Source organism: Myotis nattereri (assembly GCF_964212035.1).
Source record: "Myotis nattereri genome assembly, chromosome: 9".
Classification (NCBI taxonomy): Eukaryota; Metazoa; Chordata; class Mammalia; order Chiroptera; family Vespertilionidae; genus Myotis; species Myotis nattereri.
The window spans coordinates 80,867,008-80,891,227 of NC_138084.1; the positions used below are offsets into that span (position 1 = coordinate 80,867,008).

The following is a 24,220-nucleotide window of genomic DNA, read 5'->3' on the forward strand; positions in this document are numbered from 1 at the left end:
CGTGGATGTTATTTTAATTGATTTTTTGAGAGAGAGAGGAGAGACAGAGAGAGAGAAACATCAATCGGTTGCCTCCCGTACGCACCCAACCAGGGATCAAACCCGAAACTGGGTATGTATCCTGACCGGGAATCAAACCGCAACCTTTTGGTGTATGGGACGACGCACCGACCCACTGGGCCACCGGGCCAGGACACGCACCACCATTGTTTATCTTTGTTGTGATCACCAGCATGTACTGTGTTCTTACTGCACGCCCGGCAGCGTGCTGGGCCCTCTGTGAGCGCACTGGTGTCACTGAGCGCAGGCCTTCTAGAATCTCCCTTTCCCTCTTTCTCATGACACTGGGGCTCCGGGTGGTTAAGTTGCCTGAGGCCTAGGCTCCACCCACTTTCAGTAAAGTCCCACCTCCCTGGCAAAGGGCAGCCCCAGGAGGACACCTTCACGGAGCCAGGAAAGTGGTAGGAGCTGCAGAGAGCGGGGAGGCCCTGGGCCACCTGCCCGAGACGCTGCTTCGGGGTCCACACTCGGCTCCAAGGGGAGATGGGCCACGCAGACTGTGGGAACCACGCCAGGTCCCCGGACAGCCAAGGCCGGTGGGAGCAGAGAGGCCGTGTTATCAACACACCAGGATGGCCACAGGCCGCGCTGGGCATGTGCCTAAACGGATGTCCAAGGACTCTGAGCCTGGGAATCCTCATCAGGCCAAGACACCATGAGCAGGTGCAAGGCCACATGGCACACTGTGCCCTTCAGTAGCCAGTATGATTGATGTCACTGTCGGCACCAAGCCTTCGGGGTCTAAATGGTGTAAAAGTGGGTTACTGACCAGCTAGTCGGCTGGAGTGAGAAGTCTGCTGGAGAGAGCAGCTGGGATGGGGGGAGAAGTCTGCTGGAGAGAGCAGCTGGGATGGGGGGAGAAGAAGTCTGCTGGAGAGAGCAGCTGGGACGGGGGGAGAAGTCTGCTGGACAGAGCAGCTGGGATGGAGGGAGAAGAAGTCTGCTGGAGAGAGCAGTTGGGATGGAGGAAGAAGAAGTCTGCTGGAGAGAGCAGCTGGGATGGGGGGAGAAGAAGTCTGCTGGAGAGAGCGGCTGGGATGGAGGGAGAAGAAGTCTGCTGGAGAGAGTAGCTGGAATGGAGGGAGAAGAAGTCTGCTGGAGAGAGCAGCTGGGATGGAGGAAGAAGAAGTCTGCTGGAGAGAGCGGCTGGGATGGAGGGAGAAGAAGTCTGCTGGAGAGAGTAGCTGGGATGGGGGGAGAAGAAGTCTGCTGGAGAGAGCAGCTGGGTTGGAGGAAGAAGAAGTCTGCTGGAGAGAGCAGCTGGGATGGAGGGAGAAGTCTGCTGGAGAGAGCGGCTGGGATGGAGGGAGAAGAAGTCTGCTGGAGAGAGTAGCTGGGATGGGGGGAGAAGAAGTCTGCTGGAGAGAGCAGCTGGGATGGAGGAAGAAGAAGTCTGCTGGAGAGAGCAGCTGGGATGGAGGAAGAAGAAGTCTGCTGGAGAGAGCAGCTGGGATGGAGGAAGAAGAAGTCTGCTGGAGAGAGCAGCTGGGATGGGGGGGAGAAGAAGTCTGCTGGAGAGAGTAGCTGGGATGGAGGGAGAAGAAGTCTGCTGGAGAGAGCAGCTGGGATGGGGGGAGAAGAAGTCTGCTGGAGAGAGCGGCTGGGATGGAGGGAGAAGAAGTCTGCTGGAGAGAGCAGCTGGGATGGGGGGAGAAGAAGTCTGCTGGAGAGAGCGGCTGGGCAGAAGAGACAGAGAAGCTGCTGAGCCGGAGCTCAGGTGCCGCTATGACATGAACTGGTGAGTCTAGGAGGCAGCATGCGGCTGCTCCACTGAAGCTGTGGGTGCAGGGACAGATGCTGCTTCATGGGGAAGGTCTATGCTCACCAGCCGGTGTCCGCTGCCTGCCTGCCTGCCTGCATGGACTTGGCTGTGAGGACTGTTCTGTCTGATGGCCACTGGCTTCTGCAATGAGGACTCATCCTTATACACGCACAGCCTCTCATGGCTTCTCCATCTGAGACCCGGCGTCCTAGACGGTCCAGCCCCAGGCAGAGGGGCTCGAACCCAACACCTGCTGTCCAGTGAGCAGAGGAGAGAGGAGGAACTTGGGCCAAGTTCCCAACAGCCAGCTCAGTGGGCAGGGTTCGCGGAGGACCAGCCCTGGCGTGGTCGGATGGGAGGATTTAGAAGAAAACACGGACTCAGAACAAGACAGAGCCACTCGGAGCACCAGAGCTCACGTGGGGCTCCTGCTCCGTGCTCTACACAGACCTTCACCCGAGATGCAGCTGCCAAGCTCCCCCTCCCCCGCCAGCGCCCCCGGAGCAGCCAGAACAAGGAGAACGCTCAGCCGCCCTGCAGTCAGCCCGCGGCCCCGACGCTGTGGCTCTGCTCCCTGAGCCCCCGGCAGACTGCAGCCGAGGGAACCACCTTTCACCGTCGAAACCCCTCTACAGGGCGCACCCGGCAGCATCCCGGCCAATCCTCACCCGCATCTTTGAAGTGGACCATTTTACAGATGAGGAGGCTGAGACAGAAAACACTTGCCCGGGAGCCCGTGGCTTGCAAGGGGCACAGTGGGTCCAGGTCAGTGCCCCGACTCAGAGCAGGCGCCGCTGAGACCCTGAAACCCAAAGACCAAGAGAGGGAATGACCGAGCAGGGGCTCCTGTGGCTGCAAAGGACCTGTGACCAGCAGGAGCCCCAGCGGGGCCTCCCCTCCCCGCGCGGTCGCCCCCCTCCCAGAGGCAGACGCAGGCCAGGAGGGCACGGCTCGCCCGAAGTGGCTCGGCACCCAAGTCCCTCTTCCTCCCCCCTCCCCCCCCCCTCCACTCCCACTCTCCACCTCCTTAGCGTTCAAACCAGAGGGCTTCAGAGGCCGTCCACACGCGTGGGATCCCTTCGTGAGCATCGACGCCTCGTGGACGGCAGCTCGGGTCAACGGCCACGCGAGAGCCGCCAAGCGTTCAGGCCCCTCGCCCTTCCTCGCCCTTCCTACCATGAGGCTGAGTCCCTGTGTCTGGGTCCTGGCTCCTGGTGGCTCTCTGAGTCCCCCTCGGCCACGCCCAGGCATTGCCCTTGGCTATGCAAAAGTGGGGCGCCCTCCTTCCCCTCAGACCCCCTGACCTGACGCCCTGAGACGGAAGGAAAGACCACTGAGCGGAGCGGAATTATTGGAGCTCAGAGAGGACAGGAGGGCTGCCTGCCGGCCCGAGGGCCGGACACGGCCGGGGGGGGGGGGGGGGCCTGGAGCCGCAGTGACAGCGTCGCCCGGAGCCAAGGGCCTTCCTCCGGTCGGTCCCCTGGGCTACAGGCACTGGCCTCACCCGCCCCTCCGCTGTCTTGACATGCAACTTGGTGACAGAGCGCACAGTGGCTCCGTGCCTCAGTTCCTCCATTGGTGTCGGAGGGGCAGTTACACCTTCCGCCTCTCCCCTGGCCTTCCCCGGAGGTAAGAGCAAGGCTGGCACAGAGGCCACGTCTGAGCCGAGGGCAGCTGGCAGCGGGGTCCTAGCGGGTACCTGACCCCGTCTGAGATGGGAAGCGGGCGATCGAACACTGCTGGGCATCCCAGCCTGGCTCACCTCGGGAAACCCTGCCCGCCCTCCTGTGCCCCCCTCACCTTACCTGTCATTGCTTGAGGCGCCCAGGAGAGAGGGTTTTGCTACTGCCTGGCAAAGGGATCCAACTGCTTTACCCAAGAGGCAGGGGGCGAGGGCAGGGCCTCTGGCCGTGGGGCTAGGGTGGGATGCAGGGTCAGGGGTCAGAGTGCAGTGTGAGGCCCTCAGGACAGCCCCCCAAACACCTGAGCCCGAGGCGGCCAGTGGCCAAGCTCTGCTCTGAGCTGCCTGTGAGCAGCCTCTGCTCGCCCAGAACTTCCCCTACTCCCCCTCCCCTGGGTCCCCCCTCCCCTGGGTCCCCCTACTGTGTCCCTGCCTCAGCAACCTCGCTGCCACCTACCAGGACCCAGAGGACCTGTTTATTCCATCACCTAGCAACGCAGCATCCTGGCCCTGGGTTCTCCCTGGGAGATGTGGGGAGCAAGGCATTCGCCCCCAGGGGAGCCTGAATCTAGCCCAGCACCAGGGCCAGAAGCCCTTCTAGGTGCCCCTGCGCTCTGCCTTCTCCTACACCCCGACCATCCCCGCTCTGCCCCTGCCAACTCCATCCAGAAAACGAATGCAGAGCGGCATTACAGCGAGGGCAGGGGAACACGGCCGGGCAGGCTGCGTGGCCAGAACAGCAGGCAGCGGAGCTGGCTCTCGGCCCCTGTGGCCTCTGCGGGCCCCTTCGTCTCCTCGTGTGCCATGGTGCCATCGTGCCCCTAGTGGAGGACACCCCTCCACTGTGGGTTCTGAACTCCTTTATCCGAGAGAGAGTTCCCAACGACGCTGACCCTACGGGACCTTGAGGTTAGAGAGGCTGAGGGCTGCGCCCAAGGCTGCCCAGCAGGTCAAAAGACAAGGCAAGATTTAAAAAAAAAAAAAAAAAAAAAAGCACACTCCCCGGGCTGGGTCTTCGTGGCTTCTCTGCAGACACGTAATCCCCACCCCCCTTTTAAAGTGACTCCCCACCCCCAGCCCAGCCCAGCCCGCGTGTCTGCACCCAGCATCTCTGAGCTGGAAGGTGAGACAGCGGAGTTCCTCTGGGACCTGACACCCCGGAGGCCGAGGGTAATGGTAAGAGAAGCGGGGAGCAAGGTGCACGTCCACCAAAGAGAGGAGAGACGGGCCGGTCTCAGTGAAGACCCCGCTGGGTGCCACGCACTCAGTAGGCGCTTTCCCAGGCGCCAGGGAGGGCAGGCCTCTTGCCCCTGTTCAAGGATGACGCCCCAGAGCCAGAACCCAGCAGAGTGGGGGCGCCCTCAGCTGAGGAAGGGCTGGAGAAGCGGGTGGAATCCCCGCGTGTTGGTGGCACGCTAACTGCAGGCCACCGGGCTGCACCGCGGGGCGGTAAGGAAGCTAAAGGCCCAGCACCAGCCAGGGACACCCACGCAGGGTCCTGAAAGGGTGGGGAGATGCAGACAGCAGCCCACGGGTCCAAGAGCCTGGCCCAGGGGCTGGGCCCGTCCCTCCTCGCGCGGAGGCCACAGGAGCCCCTCACCAGCAGGAGCCGCGGTGTCCTCTCCGGGAACCGGGGCTCACTCCTCGGGGCTGTTCTGAGGCTCGACTGCGATGGCGCTGATGGGAGACACCGCACAGCGTGCAGCCGGCCCGGCGGCCGTGGCTGCTGTTCTGCCTCCGCATCTGGGTCCTGGTGAATGTCCTGCCGCCACCAGTAACCAACCGAGGAGTCGGCCAGGTGACCCCCTAACCGACCGGCAGCCCTGCATCCTGACCCCTGCCAGGTCCCCTCCCAGCCTCCCGCCCAGCTCCCCCCACCCGGCCCTCCTGGGCTCTGGGATCTGAGCTTTCTTCTCAGACAAGCCCTCGTGGATCCCAGGTTGGCGGGATCTGTGTGCCAGGGCCTGCAGCACTGAATCAGCCCCGGCCCGCAGCCCAGCACAGAGCACAAGGCCAGCCTGCCCGTGCTGTGTGGCCAGGGGCTGGGCCAAGCTGGGGATAAACAGAGGCGCCTCCAGCAAAGCAGAAGGTGGCACCGTTGGCCTCTGGTGGGCTCTCAGTCCAGCAACTCCAGGGCCAGACATGTCCCCACCGGCCTGTTTCCTCTGGGGGTGTCCCCAGGGACCCTTTCGGCTCTGCGTCCTGTGATCAGGGCAGGGCCTCACCGAGTGCAGCTGCCCCGACAGATCCCTGCGTCCTACCTGCACCCGCCTCGCTCAGCCCATCCGCTCCTTCCCCAGCTCCGGACTGACTCTGGGCTGAGGCCATGCGATGTGGTGGGTCCCCATCTCCGTCCTGCTCAGGAAAGCCCCTGACACTGTGGACCCCCAACTGCATGCAGAGGCCTAACGTGCACCCACCTTTCCCTGCCCATCATCCCCAACACCTATGACCTTCAACAACCCCTCTTCCCAGCAGCCCATCACCTCTGACCTCTGTGCCCAGGAAGTTTGCAGAGAGGCTTCCAGAAAGGCCAGCAGCAGCAGCAGAGGCAGAGCAGGGGCAGAGCGGGGGCAGAGCCGGAGTTGGCTCCTTGGGCCCCTCCGCGTGGCCGGGCAGGTGCTTTGCGTGTCTCTGACCCTCAGACACTGGGCGCCGAGGGTTCAGAATCCTGGCTCCTTCACGTTGGTCCATGCAGAGCCTCCTGTCACTCACCAGGTGGCTGATGGTTTTAAGAAGGAATAAGCCTCCACATCCCGCCACCCAAGGCAAAAGCTAGGACTCAGCAATACCTACATCTGATCGTGACACCCTTCTGCCGAGACAGGTGGGCAGGTCTCTGCTTTAATGATTCGAAGGGCTTTTTTTAAATACATGTTTTCATTGATTTTAGAGAGGATGGGAGAGAGAGAGAGAAACATCAATGCTGAGAGAGAACATTGATCGTCTGCCTCCTGCACACACACCCCCACACACACACTGGGGATCAAGCCCGCAACCTGGCCATGTGCCCCAATCGGAATGGAACCGTGACCTCCTGTTGATAGGTCATCGTCAACCACTGAGCCACGCCGCTGGGCAACTCGGCAGGTCTTGACTGCAGGTCTGTGATAGGCCGGGGCCATGCCAAAGTCAGCAGCATCCCCAGTCCATGGCCCATCTCCTTGCTTCTTTATAAAAAGGGCCTGTGTCCAGTGTGATATGGGGGGACGTACCAGCACTCCCTCCTCTGACACTGCTCGGCTAGCGCCATCGCTGTTATTTGGTGGCGCCAGACTCCATCTGTTTTGACTGCAGCTTAATATCCTTTGGTTGAATATGACGCAGTCAGCGTTCTCAAGGCCGGCCCGGGACTGCGTCCTTCCACACGTATTTGTGCAGACTCAGTGGAAAGGAATGCATTGCCTGGGGAAGGGCCACTAAATGGGTGTCCATGCCACCCCTCCAGCCCGCCCCTCCTATCCTGCCTCTCAGCCAGTACCCTCTCGCCTGCTCACTGAACCCCAAGAGCCTCCAATCCACGGGTGAGGCCTATGCCTTCATCTACCCAACCTCCGCCTCCCTCCTCTGTCCCCAGCCATGTGGGCCTCTAGCTTTTCTGCTGTATCTGTGTGTGGCCTGCTGCCTACCTGCCTGCCTGGCTACTTCATGTCATTCAAGCCTCAGCCAGAAGCCCGCCCTAACCCCTGGCCCCTCCCCTCAGCCTCCCACTCTAACTACCCATCCAGCCACTGTCTCCTCACCGGCTTTACTCTCAGCACAACGCCCGTCACTCTCTGACCGTTTCTGCTGTATCTGTGGTCCTCCTCCCTGCTTCTCCCATCCACCCCCATCCCCGCCTCGCCTGAGGGGAGGGCACGACCCCACCTGCTTGTCTGGGCCCTGCTCCACCCCGCTGCAGTTACTTCTCATTTGTCTTTGACCCATAGCTCCTAGACCAGCTCCTGATATAACAGAGACACTCAGTAAGTGTTGGTTTGGTTTAGTGATTATTTCGTGCTACACATACTGGTTATCAGACAATTAGGATCAATCCTATTCACCCTTAAATTTGACTCAGACAAAGGACTTTGTCATGTGCCATTTGTGTGTCGATCACCGTCGTCATTATTGTCACCTGACTCTGTAGCCACAGCAAGGCAGAGCGGCTGGTTCACTCGCATCTTTATTGTGGAAACTGGCCCTGTCCAGGCCCTGGTGATGGTGGAGGGAAATGTCTGGAAATGGACCACAGTGCAGAGGCCTGAGTTCAGCTCCATCCAGCAGGCATTTCTTGGGTCTTTGCTAAGAACAAGCCAATGCAAAACCCTGAGGGCATAAAGGCAATAAGAAACAGGAATCTCAGCCCTAGCTGGTGTGGCTCAGTGGATAGAACGTTGGCCCATGGACTGAAGGGTCCCGGGTTCGATTCTGGTCAAGGACATGTACCTCAGTTGCAGGTTCCCAGGCCCTGGTCGGAGTGCATGCAGGAGGCAACCAATCAATGTTTCTCTCACATCAATGTTTCTCTGTCTCTCCTCCCATTTCTCTAAAAATCAATGGGAAAATATCCTCGGGTGAGGATTAACAAGAGAGAGAGAGAGAGAGAGAGAGAGAGAGAGAGAGAGAAGCCGGCGCCAGCGGAAGGTGAGTGATGAAGTCCTGCACCAACGGGCACAGGGTGGCAGGGCACAGGCGGGGCCTCCGTGTCCAGCCAGCACTCCCACCAGGCGTCTCAGCTCATCCTCGCCTGGCGCTCGGAAGTCGGGTGTTTCCCCGCGTTACAGAGGGCAATGCTGACGCTCAGGGTGGTGAAGCACCCTCCCGAAGGCTCACAGTTCAGGGAGGCAGCGCCTGGGTGACAATGCAGCCTGCAGACTCGAGGGCCTGGCTGTCTGCTATGACCCCGGCCGCCCGGGGCCTGGTGTCACCAGAGGGCAAGCCAGGCATTCCCTCCAGCAGACTACAGTTTTTAAAGGAAGCTCCTTCGCCGCCGGCATGGCTCAGTGGTTAAGCGTCGACCTATGAACTAGGAGGTCAGGGTTTGATTCCTGGTCAGGGACATGCCCGGGTTGTGGGCTCAATCCCCAGTGGGGGCCGTGCAGTAGGCAGCCGATCCATGATTCTCTCTCATGGTTGATGTTTCTGTCTCTCTCTCCCTCCCGCTTCCGCTCTGAAATCAATAAAAACATATTTATAAAGAAAGGAAGCTCCTTCTTCCAGTGACTATCTGCCGTGTTCAGCCATGGGAGCAGGCAGCACCCAGGGTCTCCCCATCTCTGATCTGGGGCACTCACAGGGGCAAGGAGACACACTCTCCCTCCCAGATGGGACGGGAACATTCCCTGCCAGCAGCGTCTAGGGTCCCGCGGTTTCTCCCTGCACCGCTGGCGCAGCCAGACCCTCAACACAGCACCGGGCAGGTCCCCGACTGGAGACCTCGCATTTGGAGCTGCTGTCCCCAGCCGGTGCGGTCCCCGACCTGGAGAGGGGAGAGACAACAGAGGCTCTGGAAGGCACAAGAGCCAGGGCAGGTTTCAGGGAGTGTGCACACTGGCAGCGCCCTCTCCCCTGCCCTTCGCCTGGCAGAAAGCGTAGCATGTGCCTTGTGCATGGCTCCTTCCGTGTGTGCCGTGTGGTGTATGTGCCGAGCCCGCACAGGAAGCCATGTGACTACGTGCAACGCAGAGCCTTGCATGCATCTGTGCACATGTGTCGATGGGGCCCTAGGATTGCACCCTGAGGTGCTGTGGGAGTTCCATGTTCTTGTTTGCTTGTTTTATTAGGAGTAACATCCATGCAGTAAAGTATTCAAACCGGGTGATACCACTCAATGAGTGTTTACCTATACCCACCCCATGCAGCCGGCTCTTCGATTAAGACCTGTAAGTTTCCAACATTACAAACGGCTCCTCCAGGCTCCTCGCAGCCCCTCCCCACCCCCCAGGGGTGAGCACTGTCCTGATCTCTATCACTGCGCATCACTTTGCCTTTCCCACGATCTGAGCGAAGTCAGACGGAGAATGCTCTTCTGTGTCTAGTTTCTTTCCTTCGTTGTGTCTGAGATTCATGCAGGCGTCATTGCACTTAGCGTTAGTGCTTGTCCACTTGGACTTGTTCCGTTAGGTGAGCAGGCCATAATGATCGATCTCCTCCCCCAGGGACTGATGTGTGGGTTTCCCAGTGTTTAGCTACTGTGAGCTAACCTACCACAGCATTCGTGCACTGGCTTTGCATTAGGTATACGCTCCTGTTTCTCTTGCGACAGCTGCCAGGTCATGGCACCATGGTCATCACAGGGTTAGCTTGGGCCGGTGCAGCCACACTATTCTCCAAAGTGTCTGTACTCCCACCAACCATGTCTGAGAATCCCAGTTGCTCCACATCCTCATCGACTTGGTATTGTCAGGATTTTTGTTTTTTTAATCCTCACCCCAGGATATTTTCCCATTGACTTTTAGGGAGAGTGGAAGAGAGAGGGAAAGACCGAAAGGAACATCGATGTGAGAGAAACACATTGATCGGTTGCCTCCTGAACGCACCCCAACCAGGCCAGGGCCGGGGAGGAGCCTGCAACTGAGCTACCTGTCCTTGACTGGAATTGATCCTGGGACCCTTTAATCCACAGGCCAGTGCCCTGTCCACTGAGCCACACCAGCCAGGGCTGTCAGGCTTTTAATTTTAGCCATCCTAGTGTCGGTGTAGAGATATTTCCTTGTGGTTTGGATTTGCATGTTGAGCGTCTTTGGGACTTACTGGCCACGGGCGTGCCCCTGTGTGGAGGACTGTTAAGTGTTTGCAGAATCACACCTGTGAGAACGGACAGATGACGGACGCAGCAGACAGTAGAGCAGAATCAGCTCAAGAAACTCGGCAGCACACACAACAAGGCAGCAACCAGCCACCTCTACTCTGGCAACTACTCACCCCGATAAGGAAGCGGGTTGCACCAGGTCGCATGGGTGAAAACTAAATTCCATTTTCTGAACCAAGTAGTTGGATGTCACAGAGACCCTCCGCTCCGCTTCCGCAGGGAGAAGGGAACACGGGCGAGAACCCAGCGCCTCCCAGGGCCGGTCAGACCCAGCATGAGAGGTTTGTCCCTCAGTTCATTGCGTGTTGTCCTTCAATTTCAGGATCCCGACAGTGATCGGCCCCTGAACGGTGATCGGCCCCTGAACAGTGATCGGCCGCTGAACAGCGACCGGCCCCTCGGTAAGCTCGGGTCTGGCTTTCCTTCATCTCCCTCGGCGTCTGAGTTTCAGCCCGGCCCCGGGTAGGTGCGAACCTCTCTCGCGTGGCCCTCACTACCTCCATCCAGGGCGAAATGCTGTGGGAAACTCCCTACCCCCTCCATCCATGGTGCAGCAAACACGTACGAAACAATGGGGGGAGCCAGGATTCATTCCAGAAGGGGAAGGCCTGGCGTCTGGGGGAAGGACCAGCAAACCTGAAGCCCCGAGAGCAGGGATTCCTCCTCTCCTTCCTTCGGTGACTCGTTCTCTCACTCCTCCAACGCCAGCGCCTGCTATGTGTGGGCTCTGGGCTGGACCCCGGGCCACAGCGGCAATCAGGCAGCCGAGGCCCTGTCCTGGGGAGTCCACATTCTGGCCAGGCTGCCAGGGGACACGCCGGCTGCACGCACTTTCACAGGAGAAAACTGGGTGAGCAGACAGTGTTCCCAAATTTAAGGGGCATTTCTTCTCCCAGTCCATTTTCAACCTTTTTAAATATATTTTTAATGATTTCAGAGAAGAAGGGAAAGAGGGAGGTAGAAAAACCAATGAGAGAGAATCATTGACTGGCTGCCTCCTGCACACCCCCAACTGGGGATCAAGCCAGGAACCTGGGCATGTGCCCTGACTGGGAATCAAGCTGTGACCTGGCTCATAGGTCGACGCTCAACCACTGAACCATGCTGGCCAGGCTCCCCTTCCATTTTCTTAAACCACCAATACCCGCTCCCGATCGCCCACTGGATCAGCAAAGCGAGTGAGCACAGCAACTCCGTGGCCAATAAGGAAATGACCAACCTCACTCACTCTGCAGCGTTTTTATTTCGGGTTGCAAGTTAATCACGGTCACAAAGGACGTCACCTTCCACAAGTTGTACGCCTTGGGATTCCATGTACAGATAGGCCACGGTGTCCCTCAAGCCCCGCGGCTGGCCAAGGTCTCCCCACCGAGTGAGCCTGAGACCGGCCGACTGAACAAGCCCACTCTGCAACAATGCCCGCGGGGAGGAGGGCACAGGAGGGCGCCAGTGCCCAGCCATCAGGGACCTGTCCTGAGGCAGGCAAACTGTGGCAGGAGCCCCACAGGAGTAAACTGCCAGAAACAGAAGGAAGAGCCTGGCTGGTTTGGCTCAGTGGACAGGGCGTCAGCCTGCAGACTGAAGGGTCCCAGGTTTGATTCTGGTCAAGGGCACACGCCTGGGTTGAGGGCTCAATCCCCAGTAGGGTGCGTGCAGGAGGCAGCCAATCAGTGCTTCTCTCTCAGCATTGATATTTCTCTCTCTCCCTCCCACTCCCTTCCTCTCTGAAATCAATCTATATATATAAAAGCCTAAGCGACCAGAATGACCGGAACAACCAGAACAACCAGTCGACTGGTCACTATGATGTGCACTGACCACCAGGGGGCAGACGCTCAAGTCAGGAGCTGCACCCTGGTGGTCAGTGTGCTCCCATGGTGGGGGCGGGGGGGGGGGGGGTACTGCTCAGCCAGAAGCTGGGCTTATGGCTGGCAAGTGCAGCTGCGGCAGTGGGAGCCTCTCCTAACTCCACAGCAGCACTACAGAGCAGTGCAGTGGCAGCATGAGTGCGAATGGCGCTATGCCCAGCCCCAGCTCTGGCTCCTCCCTGGCTGCCTGCCGCTTGGTGCATTGCTACATCCCTCGGAGGATGTCCGACTGCCAGTGTAGGCATGATCCCCGCAGGCCAGGCTGGGATTGGCCCTAAACCAGCAGTTGGACATTCCCAGAGGGGTCCTGGATTGTGAGAGGGTGCAGGCTGGGCTGAGGGACACCCCCCAGCCCCTGCCGCCACAGTGCATGAATTTCGTACACCAGGCCTCTAGTAATACATATAAAATGTATTTTAAAGTGTATAGTCTTAAAGAAAAAAGAAAGGAGACAGAAGGAAGCACTGGCAGTCTCTGGTGGAGGGAAGAGCCAGAGCAAAGACCCCGAGCTGCACAAGGACCAAGCATGCCTGGAGGGCCGGGCTGGCTGCAGCCCCCAGTGGGAGCCCACTCGGTGGGAGAGGCGGGCTGGACGGCACTGGCTCCGGGAGCCCGAGCAGAGCTGGTCCAGCTGCGGAAGACATGGGAGCCCCTGGCGGTTCTCGAGCAGGGGAGGGCGGATGAACGCTCCCCAGCAGCTGGGCAGGGCAGCTGGAGGCAGCACAGTGCAGGCAGGGAGGCCATCCACAGCTCAGTGGGCTCGTGAACTGAGACCAACAGGAGACAACACACCAAGGAAGCCCGCCCCCTGTGATGCTTCTCTCCCTGCGAGCGAGCGGCTGAGGCAGAGGCCTCGGCCCCGGACACGGGAGCTCAGCAAGGGGCTCCCAATAGGCCGCTCGTGTCTGAGGAAATGAGCCAGCGCGTCCCAGAAGCAGGTGCTGGATCAATAACCCTCATGAATGAGTGAACAAATGTCGCCGTGTCCACGGCCACGGGAAGGAGGAACAGGGTGGCTGGTGCTGTAAAGCGCCCTCAGCTGACATTGAACCCACTCTGTGCCGGGTCCTGGCAACAGCGGGTGGTGCCAGCCTCGCCCTCCACCAGAGCCTGTGCCTGAGTTAAACTCTCCCTGGAGGAGACGGGTTCCCTGAGCTGCCTCTTCAGCAGAGCCCAGGGTCCCAGCCCTCACGGGGCAGCGGGCTCCGGAGGCTGCCATTCTCTGCTCCTGAAGAGCTGAGGAGTCAGACACCATGCGATCCACCACGGGATGAGATGAGGCCCCAAGGAAGACGGGGGGACGCGCTTCAGAGCAGGCAGAGGGCATGAGCTGCTCCAGGCAGTAGATATGTGCTGAGCGCCTCCTGCAGGCCAGGCCGGGTCTAGACGCCAGGGGCCGAGCAGCCAGCACAACAGACAAACCCCTCTTCTTGGAGCCGTCCTGCCGGGCAGGGGCGGAGGGTACAGAAATACACCACACAGGTCCAATACAGACACGCAGAGGGGCTGGTGCTTTGGGGGGAAACAGGGAGTGAGGGTGGGAAATAATAGAAGATTGCCTTTTCAAAAAATATTTTCATTGATTTCAGAGAGGAAGGGAGAGGGAGAGAGAGAGATAGAAGCATCAATAATGAGAGAGACTCATGGATCGGCTGCCTCCTGCACACCCCACGCTGGGGATGGGGCCCACAACCCAGGCAGAAGATTGCCTTGGAAATGGGGGCTTCCGGAAGGCCTCACGGACGGGGTGATGGACAGTTTGAAAGGACGAGGAGCAGCCACGTGGCAGTGAAGAGGAGGAGCTGACCACTGCCTCGCAGAGCCCTGGGCAGCTCCGGCCTCGGTTCCCCCTGGAAACTTCTCGCGTGGCCTTCCCTGCTGGCTACCTGCAAGGGAGGGACACGGGGGAACCCTGTCTGCCATTCCCAAGAATTAGCTTTCAAAACCTCGCCCGCGGGCCCTCCCCGCAGATACAGCGTGAGGTGGGCAGTATAGCTCTTGTTCCCCTCCTTTAAGCACCAACAGGTTCCCACCTGGTCTCCTGGGCCCCGATTCTTGTTCCAACTCATCTCCTCGCCGAGGAAGGATGTGTCTCCTTAAATATTCATGCGTCTCTGAGGCTCAGCTTCCCGTGGCTCCTCGCTGCCTTCGGGCTAAACTCCAAACCCCGGGTGTGGTCTTCAAGGCTCTCCGCCAACGGACTCTGCCCAGTCCCGCCTCCACCACAGGCTCCCCCCCCTCCCCACACCCCGGGCCCCCAGGAACTCACGTCCCCACCCCCAGCCCCGTCAGCTGGTCCAGCGCCTGCCTCTCCCGTCTCCGCCCACAGAGACCCACTTAAGCGCTTTGCCGGTGTCCCGGGCGGGACTGACAGTGGTACCTCTGTCTGTCTCTCCCCCAAACTGTCATCTCCTTAAAGACAAACGCTGTTCCTGAGACAGAGAGGCATTCACTAGAGTGTATTTTTGTTTAGTTGTTGTTCTTTCAAAATATATTTTTATTGATTTCAGAGAGGAAGGGAGAGGGAGAGAGAGAAACATCAATGATGAGAGAGAATCATTGATCGGCTGCCTCCTGCATGTGCCCTGACCGGAATCGAACCATGACCTCCTGGTTCATAGGTCGACGCTCAACCCCTGAGGCACGCCTCATAGAGGCACACACTGACAGAGGCCCAGCCCTGCTGGAGCTTCTAGTTAAATCAAAAGATAAGTCAGGAGCCCTACTGGTGTGGCTCAGTGGACAGAGCATCAGCCTGGGGACCAAAGGGTCCGGGTTAGAGTCTGATCAAGGGCAGGTACCTCAGTTGCAGGTTCCTCCCTTGCCCGGGTCCTGGTCGGGGCACGTGTAGGAGGCAACCAATCGAGTGTTTCCCTCACATCGATGTTTCCCTCTGTCTTTCCCTCTCTCTTCCACTCTCTCTAAAATCAATGGGAAAATGTCCTCGGGGAGGATTAACCAAAAGGGAATGTCAGGAAAGAGGATGAATGATAGCAAAATGCATGACCGTGCCTCTCAGGGCAGGGGCAGGGCAGGCTGGAGGGGTACATCCTAGAGCGCCCACGTTAAGGCAGGGGGGCGCCATGGTCAGGGGCTCCCCTGAGGCCTGCGAATGGAAAAGCCTGGGTACCTGCACGGAGCTGGTGCTGAGGAAGCTGAGCTGTTCTGAGGGAGTAGCCACCCCCAGTGCTAACCGCAGCACCCCCCAGGCCAGGCAGGGAGACGAGAGGCCTCCCAGCGCTGACGCAGGCTCTTCCCTCCGCTTCACAGACAGGACCCGCCTGCGCAAACCCCGCACGCCCCTGGAGACCTTCAGGAAAGTGGGGGTCCCCATCCTCGCAGCACTGCTGAGCCTGGTGATCATTGTCATCGTGGCTGTGCTCAGTAAGTGGAACCCCTCACCCTCATTACGGCCCCACCCCCACCTTCACCCCTCATTACGGCCCCCACTCCCACCTTCATCCCCACAGTAAGTGGCAGCCCCCTCTCACCCCTCCCCTGCCCCCACCTCCGAGTGACACCTGGCCTTCCTTCTTTCCACCCGAGTCACAGGCGGGTCCTGCTAATGTGTTGTAGCCACAGGCACCGCCCTGCTTTGAAGGGGCCTCCTGTGAGAGAGAAGGACAGCCCGGCCCGCGTGGCTCGGTGGTTGGGCATCGACCTACGAACCAGGAGGTCATGGCTCGCTTCCTGGTCAGGGCACATCCCCGGGTTGTGGACTCGATCCCCAGTGTGGGGCGTGCAGGAGGCAGCCGATCGATGCTTCTCTCTCAGCATTGATGCTTCTCTCTCTCTCCGTCTGCCTCTCTTAAATGAATATTTTTTTACAAGAGACAGAGAGGGAGGACATGAACTCAGCGCATCTGTCCAGGCGGCTTCTCCACCGATGATCCTCTGCAGGGAGGGCACACGTGCACACGTTACACACCCACACGCCGCCTTCCTGCCCCGCCCCATCTGCAGACGAGCTGAGTGGCGAGCAGCCCTGTGGCTGGAAGAGCAGAGCATCTGCTGTGAGGGGAGATGAGAGAGGAGGCATCGGGACCTGGGGTAGAGAGCACCCTCCGTCTTTAGCACCATCTTCATCGTCTGCGTGTGGACAGTGCCTGGACCTGTGTGGCAGGCCACTCTAGACCTAGGAGAAAAGTGAATGAGCAGGGATTCCCGAGCCCCTCCCTCTCCACACCCATATTCCACGGTGAGGCCTGGCCTTCCTCTCCCGCCGTCACCGCAGGCTCCCGCCTCAGCTGTCACACGGGAGTAAACCGCTGCCCGGGAGACGGGGCGGGGCTCCTGTGCGGCCTGGAGAAAGTGCCTCAGCCTCGCTGAGCCGCAGTCCTCCCGTCTATGAATGTCCTGCCTCCTCAGGGGGACATCGGAGAGCGGAGGAGACAGCGTGTAAAGTGCCGATAAACACCAGGCTGTGCACACGCGGGGCCACCGGACAGCGTGCAGGGGCGGAACCAAGGTCACACGCCTGCTCACGGGCCGGACGGCCCTCAGGGACCGGCACTTGGCACCACCTCGCCAAGGACATTCAGAGGTCGTCTGGTCAAATCCTCGTTCTGTTGTGAGCACCGGGGCTCAGAAGGCACGGCCGTGGGGACACTGAGCCAGCCCCAGGCTGCTGAGCAGGCCCATTGCCGCCTGTGGCCGTGGAAGCACAGCCGCACAGCACGGACGCCAGCGGCTCCAAGAGCCCCGCAGGGGCCGGAGGTGCAGACCGCCCTCCCTCGGCCGGTGCATCCGCCAAAGCGTGGTGGTCTCAGGGGCAGCGGCTGGCCACCCTCAGCCCAAGCTGTGCAGACGAAGTTACCAGAGCTCTCCTCCTCCGAGCAAGTGCCCGCCGCGGTGCCAGCAAAGATCCAGTCCCCCGGGAGCCAGGCAGGGCCAGCGCCCAGAGCAAGTGACCTGAGCTTCCAGCCTGGGTCAGGCGCCCTTGGTCTTTTGGCTTCTGGGGTCTCACCTGGTGGCACCGTGTCCTGGCTTTGCCCAGGAGGGCAGAGTACCATGCACCAAACTCTGAATGTCTAGGACGTACCCGACCTTCTCTCTGGAGCAGGAGCTGCAGAGCCAGTGGGCGACATCCCGGCCCCTCGGGGAGGCGTGAAGGGGCAGCAAAGAGCTTGGGAGCCAGGCAGACCCTCCCCGAGATCCCGAGATCCCGACTCTACCCCTCAAGTGCTGTGGGGCGTCGGGAAGTAAACCCTCACTCTCTAACCTCATTCTCTGATTGGCACCTGCCTCCTGAGGTCGGGCCAGGGCTGCGGAGGACCCAGGAAGCTCTGTGCAGTGAGAAGCGGGGGTGCGTCAGGTTTATCAGGGCTGCTCAGGGCCAGCGGGTTCTCACTGGGCTGCAGAAGAGTGTCGGCCAGGAGGCGCTCGGCCTGCAGGGAGGTCAGGAAAGCGGTGAGGGGCGTGCTCCCTGAGGAGGTAAAGGGGCAGCTCATCCCCTCGCCTGGGCAGCAGAGGAGCCACAGACCCGGGAGGCAGCAGGCGGAGGGCAAAACCAACTCGAAACATCAACCTCTCCGGGGTCTTGCAGCCCCAGATGAGAGCCCCTCCTCCTAGAGCCGCACTTGACGTGGCCACACTCGCACAGCCACCAGTTGTTCTCACGCCCCGGGAGGGTGCACCACCCTCTGTGCAGATGGGGACACAGCCCCAGAGCGTATGCGAGCACCTGAAGTCGCACAGCAGGGCCAAGCCAGCTCTTGGGCCTCCAGACTCCAGGCCCAGCGTGGCTCCTTTTTTTGTTTAATTCTCACCCGAGGACATTTTCCATTGATTTTCAGGGAGAATGGAAGAGAGAGGGAAAGACAGAGAGAAACATCGATGTGAGAGAAGCACATTGATTGGTTGCCTCCTGCACATGCCCCAACCAGGGCCCTGGCTGGGGAGGAGCCCACAACCAGGCATGTGCCCTTGATCAGAATCGAACCTGAGACCCTTCAGTCCGCAGGCTGACGCTCTATCCACTGAGCCACACCAGCTAGGGCACATGTCTCCTCCTTGCTCACAGGCCTGTGCCAGCCGTGGGGGTGTGAGGCAAGGGGGCTCTGTCTACATTTCTCTCCCCCCCCCCCCCGCCTTGCGCGCACACACACACACGCACACACACACAGCATCTCGCTGAACTCCCCAGCCATCTGCAGGCCTGGCCCAGGCTTTATCTCACCCGCTTTACAGAGAGGACTTGTGGTAGCACTGGGGCCGGGTCTGCCTGGCTCCACGCCCAGTGCGTGTCCAGGAAGCTCAGCCCTCTCTGCCCCCTGCCCTCGCCTTCCAGTCAAGGTCATCCTGGACAAGTACTACTTCCTCTGTGGGCCGCCTCTCCGCTTCATCCCCAGGCAGCAGGTGTGCGACAGCCAGCAGGACTGCGCCTCGGGGGACGACGAGCGATTCTGCGTGGAGAACTTTCCCGAGGGGCCCCCAGTGCCAGGTGAGCCCGGGCTGAGGGCTAGAGCAGGGCTCAGAGGGACGTCGGCACGGGCTCCACTGGTGGCTCCATCTGCCACCTGTCAGCTTGCATCCCGGTTGTAAGGTTCTTGACAGCAGGACCACATCTTGCTCACGAGACCCCCGCGCTTAGTCTATAGTGAGCACTCAGCAAGCATGTGGACCAATGTGAGCCAAAGGAAACAGAACTCCCCGGGCTGCCCACTTCCGCTGTGCCATGTGGCACGGAGGGGGGGGGTTGGATCAGGAGACCTGGGGGAGTGCTCTCCTCTCTGCTACTTCCAGAGGATAGGAACGCTGTGAAGCCACTCACCCTCCTGTCCGTTAGACACGTGTTTTATAGCGTGCTGCGTGACAAGACGGAGCCAGGCCCTCAAAGGGACATGAGAAACCCATGCTCTTTCTCACACTGAGCTCTGGAGAGGATGTAGCCCAGGATATGGGTGACTGAGGCTTTTTTGTTTTTTAATGTTTTTATTGATCTCAGAGAGGAAGGGAGAGGGAGAGAGAGAGAAACATCAAGGATGAGAGAGAATCATGGATCGGCTGCCTCCTGCTCCCTACTGGGGATTGAGCTCGCAATCCGGGCATGTGCCCTAACCAGAAATTGAACCGTGACCCCTTGGTTCATAGTTCAACGCTCAACCCCAGAGCCAGGCCGATGGGTGGTGATGGGGCTTTTGAGGAGCGGGCTGAGTGACAACCTGTGTATTTGGGTTTTTATAAATCAGAAGTCAAATGCCTATGGGCACCCCCATTCCACTGCCTCAGTCCTCGCTCACGCTCCCCTCGGACCTTGAGGTCCCTCGTTGAGGAGTTCCCCAGGCTGTGCAGGCTGTGTGAGCCGTGGGTAGGGCCATGCAATACATCATCAAAGCTGGTACCTCGAAAGCAGAAGGAGGAGCTATTAATAATGATGCCAGGCAGCAGGCAAAGTGGAGGCGGGCCCAGGACATCTGGTCTCTCCAGCTACAGTCAACACAGGCTCAGCCAAGCAAAGCCAGATGCGCAGCCACCCTGGAGGCTGGAGGGCTGGTGTTCTGTGATGCCCCGGGGCAGGATGGGGTGGGGGATGGAGGGGAGGGGCTGGTCTCGACGCCTCAGGAGGGAAACGGGCGGTGGGCCCTCACAGCTGACCCAGCTTCCCGCCTGCAGTCCGCCTCTCCAGCGACAGGTCCACCCTCCAGCTGCTGGACCCGGCCACAGGGACCTGGGCCTCTGCCTGCTTTGACGGCTTCACAGGAGCCCTGGCCCAGACCGCCTGTGGGCTGATGGGCTTTCACAGGTACCCAGCCCAGCCTCCGAGGCGGCCACCTCCCCCTGGGACCTCCCTCCTTCGCTGTGGTCCTCCCTCTTCCCCTCTGCTTCCCGCTGTCTTCCTTCTCGCCTCCTTTCCTGAAAGCCCAGGTGTAGGGCAGACAGATGGCTTCCTCCCAGCACGCACAAGCCTCGGTTCAGGCTCCAAAGCCCCGGTTCGCTCAGGAGCCACCGGGAAGAGCAGTGCCAGCCTTGTGGGGTGCATGTGAGGTGCCAGGGAGAGTCGTGCCCACAAGCCCCAATTCCTTGGCAGCCTCCCCTGTCCTTCACTCCCAGCCTCACCCCTTATCCTGCAGCCCGTCCCCTGCAAAAGGCAGTCCTTGGTCAAATTTGGTTTGAACAAACTTGATTTCCCTGCTCTCTCAGCGAATCCAAAAGCAGTCCCAGGTGATGGGTGGTGAAGAAGGATGTAATTATAAGGGTGACAAGCAATATATATTTATATTCATCTGATCTTGGCAAAAGCCAAAAAAAATATTGCTATATCTATTTTAAATTTATTTTTAATTGATTTTAGAGGGGAAGGGAGAGGGAGAGAGAGAGAGAAACATCAATGATGAGAAAGAATCATTGATTGGCTGCCTCCTGCACACCCCCTACTAGGGATCGAGCCCGGAACCTGGGCATGTGCCCTTGACCAGGAATCGAACCATGACTTCCTGGTTTATAGGTTTGTGTGTGTTTTTTAATTTCACTTGTTTTATTTATTTATTTTTATACATTTTTATTGATTTCAGAGAGGAAGGGAGAGGGAGAGAAACATCAATGATGAGAGAGAATCATTGATTAGCTATCTCCTGCATGCCTTCTATTGGGGATCGAGCCTGCAACCTGGACTTGTGCCCTGACTGGAATCAAACTTGGGACCCTTCAGTCCACAGGCTGATGCTCTATCCACTGAGCCAAACCGGCTAGGGCTGGTTTATAGGTTGATGCTTAACCACTGAGCCATGCTGGCCGGCCTATTATATCTACAGTGGGGCCTTGACTTAACGAGTGTCCCAACTAACGAGTTTTTTGAGATACCAGCTGTCTCTCCGCAGCTTTTTTGCATTGAGTTGATAGAGTAATTTGAGTTAACGAGCTCCTTAACGAGCTCGGTCTCTGAACAAATTAAACTCGTAAGTCAAGGCCCCACTGTATTTTAGAAATAGGTTTGGAGGAAGAAAGTGACTTCCCGGGTAGTAGCTGGGAGGGAGCGGCTGGGGTCTGTGCCCAGGCCCCGAGTTCCTAGGCTCAGGAGTTCTAGCAGGCTGGCTGTTTTCTCTGCCCGACGTGCCATCTGTAACGGGAGGGAGAGTGGGCCTCTCCGAGGGCCCAGCCGCAGGGACGGGAGGTCCAGGCGCTCAGCACGGAGTGGGATGGCCTCTCCCTGACAGGCCCCAACTTCGTGATTCTAAGAAATGGCACCCAGAGACAGGCAGGAATGACGGATGGCAGGCCCACCACCCACCAACCACAGAACTCGCCCTCCGTCCCTCGAGCAGCCTCAAGGCTCCTTTCCAATGGACGCTCCAGGCAGCCTTTCCTAACCCTTCAGACCTGCTTGCCCCGCTCTCGGGGTGCCAGGCTTCTGCTGGTCTCTGCCCCCAGGGAGGCGACTCCCAGCGCCTCTGGAGAGGGAAGCTCACCACCGTCATTTCTGTCATTTTGAGGAGGCTGGGAAGGCGGGCCCCGCCCTGCGCTTCTCCCTGCTCCCCACAGCCCGGCCCCTGCACACTCGGCTGCGCCCGCCCAGCAGGCTCGGCTTGGCTGGGGAAACAGGACGTCCTGAAATGCCCTCAGGTAGCAGGCTCCTGGAGTGTCTCCCTCCGCCTGCTCTTGAGCTCGACAGAACCAGAGCCGGTTCCCGTGATCTTCAGGATGTGACCCGTGACTTACCTTTCCTGGGACTGTGCTTTGCCACCCTTGTCCCTGCTTCTGGGTCTCAGACTCCTCTAGGTTTCTTCTTCCGCCCGGACAGGAGGTCCTGCTCGTGCCGGGACGCAAAGCCCTGCCTGGTTAGAAGTGAGAGGGACTCTAGAGACCATCTGCCCCTCCCCCCGCCCCCCATCATCTTGCAGAGGAGAAAGGAGGCTTAGGAGACCTGGGAAGGGCGGGCCTGCCCAGGTTGTACTCCAAGCCGGTGCCGGTGCCAGGACAGGCACCTCAGTCCCTCTCGAGGGCTGTAACTCAAAGCCCTGCTGACTCCAGTCCTCCAGGAGGCAGCATCAGCACCCAGAGCCAGGTTCCGGCTGGGACTGTGAGGATGAACCGGTCAGCCAGGGCCGGGGGTTGGTCTGATCCCTGCAGGCAGAGCTGGTGCTGGCCTGACTGGGGGGAAGGATGCCAGGAGTAAAGAAACAACGGGAAAGCCCTGGCCGGTGTGGCTCAGTGGACAGAGTGTCGGCCTGCGGACTAAAAGGTCCCGGGTTCAATTCCTGGTCAAGGCACATGCCCAGGTTGTGGGCTCAATCCCCAGTAGGGGGCATACAGGAGGCAGCCGATCAATAATTCTTTCTCATCACTGATATTTCTCTTTCTTCCTCTCCCTTCCTCTCTGAAATCAATAAAAATCTATTTTAAAAAAGAAAAGAGCCCTAACCGGTTTGGCTCAGTGGATAGAGCGTCAGCCTGCGGACTGAAGGGTCCCAGGTTCGATTCCGGTCAAGGGCATGTACCTTGGTTGCGGGCACCTCCCCAGCAGGGGGTGTGCAAGAGGCAGCTGATCCATGTTTCTCTCTCATTGATGTTTCTAACTCTCTATCCCTCTCCCTTCCTCTCTGTAAAAAATCAATAAAATATATTTAAAAAAAAAAAAAAGAAGAAGAAGAAAAGAAAGAAACGAAGGGAAAGATGGGCGTCATCCGGGAAGCCATCCTGGAGGAGGAGGACTCAAGCCCAGGGTCTGAAAGAAGAAACGTGGGTTTGCAGAGAGAAAGGAGAGAGGTCCAGGAGAGCGGTGCTGCCTGGACTCGTGTGAAGGCCGGCCGTGCTCTGTCCTATGCCCAAGGGGCCGGAATGCACCTCCACTACCCACCGCAGGCGAGGTGCCTTAGGGACCCAGATCCACATCCTGTCCCCGCCGAGGAGGGCAGCTACCCTGGGTCCTGCTGGGCCCTTTGGGACAGGGACAGAGCTGAGAGTTAGGAAGGGTGTCCCAAACATTTCTCCTAAGCTCTGGTCAGGACTGTCCCCTGCCCGGGAAGGCGAGGCCACGACAGCATTGCACCTGGATGGGGTCCTGGGAGGCCGGGGCCTCGCTCGGGACCCGCGCTGACCAAGGCCACCTGCCCCCTGCGGCGCCCACGACGTAGTCCCGGCACCTTCTCTCCTGCGGGGGGCTGTTCCCACCCTCCGGTTCCAAACTCCTGCCCTCGCTCACATCTCTCTCTCCCGCCGACATGAGCAGCAAACCCACCTTCCAAGCCGTGAAGATCGGTCCAGACCAAGAGCTGGACGTGGTTGTCATCACAGCGGCCAGCCAGGAGCTCCAGGTGCAGCACCCCCGCGGGTGAGTGAGGGGCCAGCCCCAACCCTGACGCTCACACCGGGGTGCATCCCGGCAGCACCAGCCCGCCCCGGGCAGACACGGCGAGGGGGTGCGCGCCCAGGACAGGAAGAGGGCAGATAGCGAGGGCGGGAGAGCCACAGTTCTGAGACTGTCCATGTCGACTCTCTTTGTATTTTATTTTTTAAAGTATGTTTTTATTGATTTTGGAGAGGAAGGGATAGGGAGAGAGAGAGAAACATCAATGATGAGAGAGAACCGTTGATCGGCTGCCTCCTGCATGCCCTCCGCCCCACGTGAGGATCGAGCCCACAACCCAGGCATGTGCCCTGACCAGGAACCAAACGTGACCTCCTGGCTCAGCGGTCGACACTCAACCACTGAGCCTCACCGGTCGGGCTGGACTCTTCAAATCAATGGGCAGCTGGACAGAGGTGTGTCCACACCTTGGTGGCCTTCCTATCAGCCAACGAGTAAAACCGTCTCTCGTCCCATTGCCGATGCTTCCTCCTCTTCCCCAGGCCACTGCCTTCCCCTCACGCACAGGCCAGCGTAGGCCGCCCGCACCCCAGCCCCCGGCAGACCTCGCAGCGGCCGGTCCCCACGCCTCCCCGGAGTCAGAGTCACGTCTGCCAGCCTCCAGGGCAGCAGGCGGCTCCGGAAGGACGCTGGCTGCTTAGCCTTCGGGCTCCCTGCCTGGCTATCTGTCTATCGAGGAGCAAGTCTTGCAAAGGGCAGGCTGGGAGCGGGGTGGTCGTTGCTGGGTTCCCTCGCAATCCCGCCCTTGGGC

At 59.5% G+C, this 24,220-nt stretch overlaps 1 protein-coding gene across 1 annotated transcript in view; it reads left to right on the plus strand.

Moving 5' to 3' along the window:
* TMPRSS4 (transmembrane serine protease 4) overlaps positions 1-24,220 on the plus strand; it is a gene marked incomplete at its 5' end in the record, with an annotated part of 78,030 nt that overhangs the window by 45,661 nt on the left and 8,149 nt on the right. The window contains 7 exons of the mRNA XM_081100351.1: positions 2,854-3,092; positions 4,581-4,679; positions 10,619-10,697; positions 15,414-15,548; positions 18,454-18,606; positions 19,779-19,908; positions 23,332-23,433. Coding sequence (XP_080956477.1) covers positions 2,854-3,092; positions 4,581-4,679; positions 10,619-10,697; positions 15,414-15,548; positions 18,454-18,606; positions 19,779-19,908; positions 23,332-23,433 — 937 coding nt within the window. The remainder of the gene's footprint in view (positions 1-2,853; positions 3,093-4,580; positions 4,680-10,618; positions 10,698-15,413; positions 15,549-18,453; positions 18,607-19,778; positions 19,909-23,331; positions 23,434-24,220) is intronic.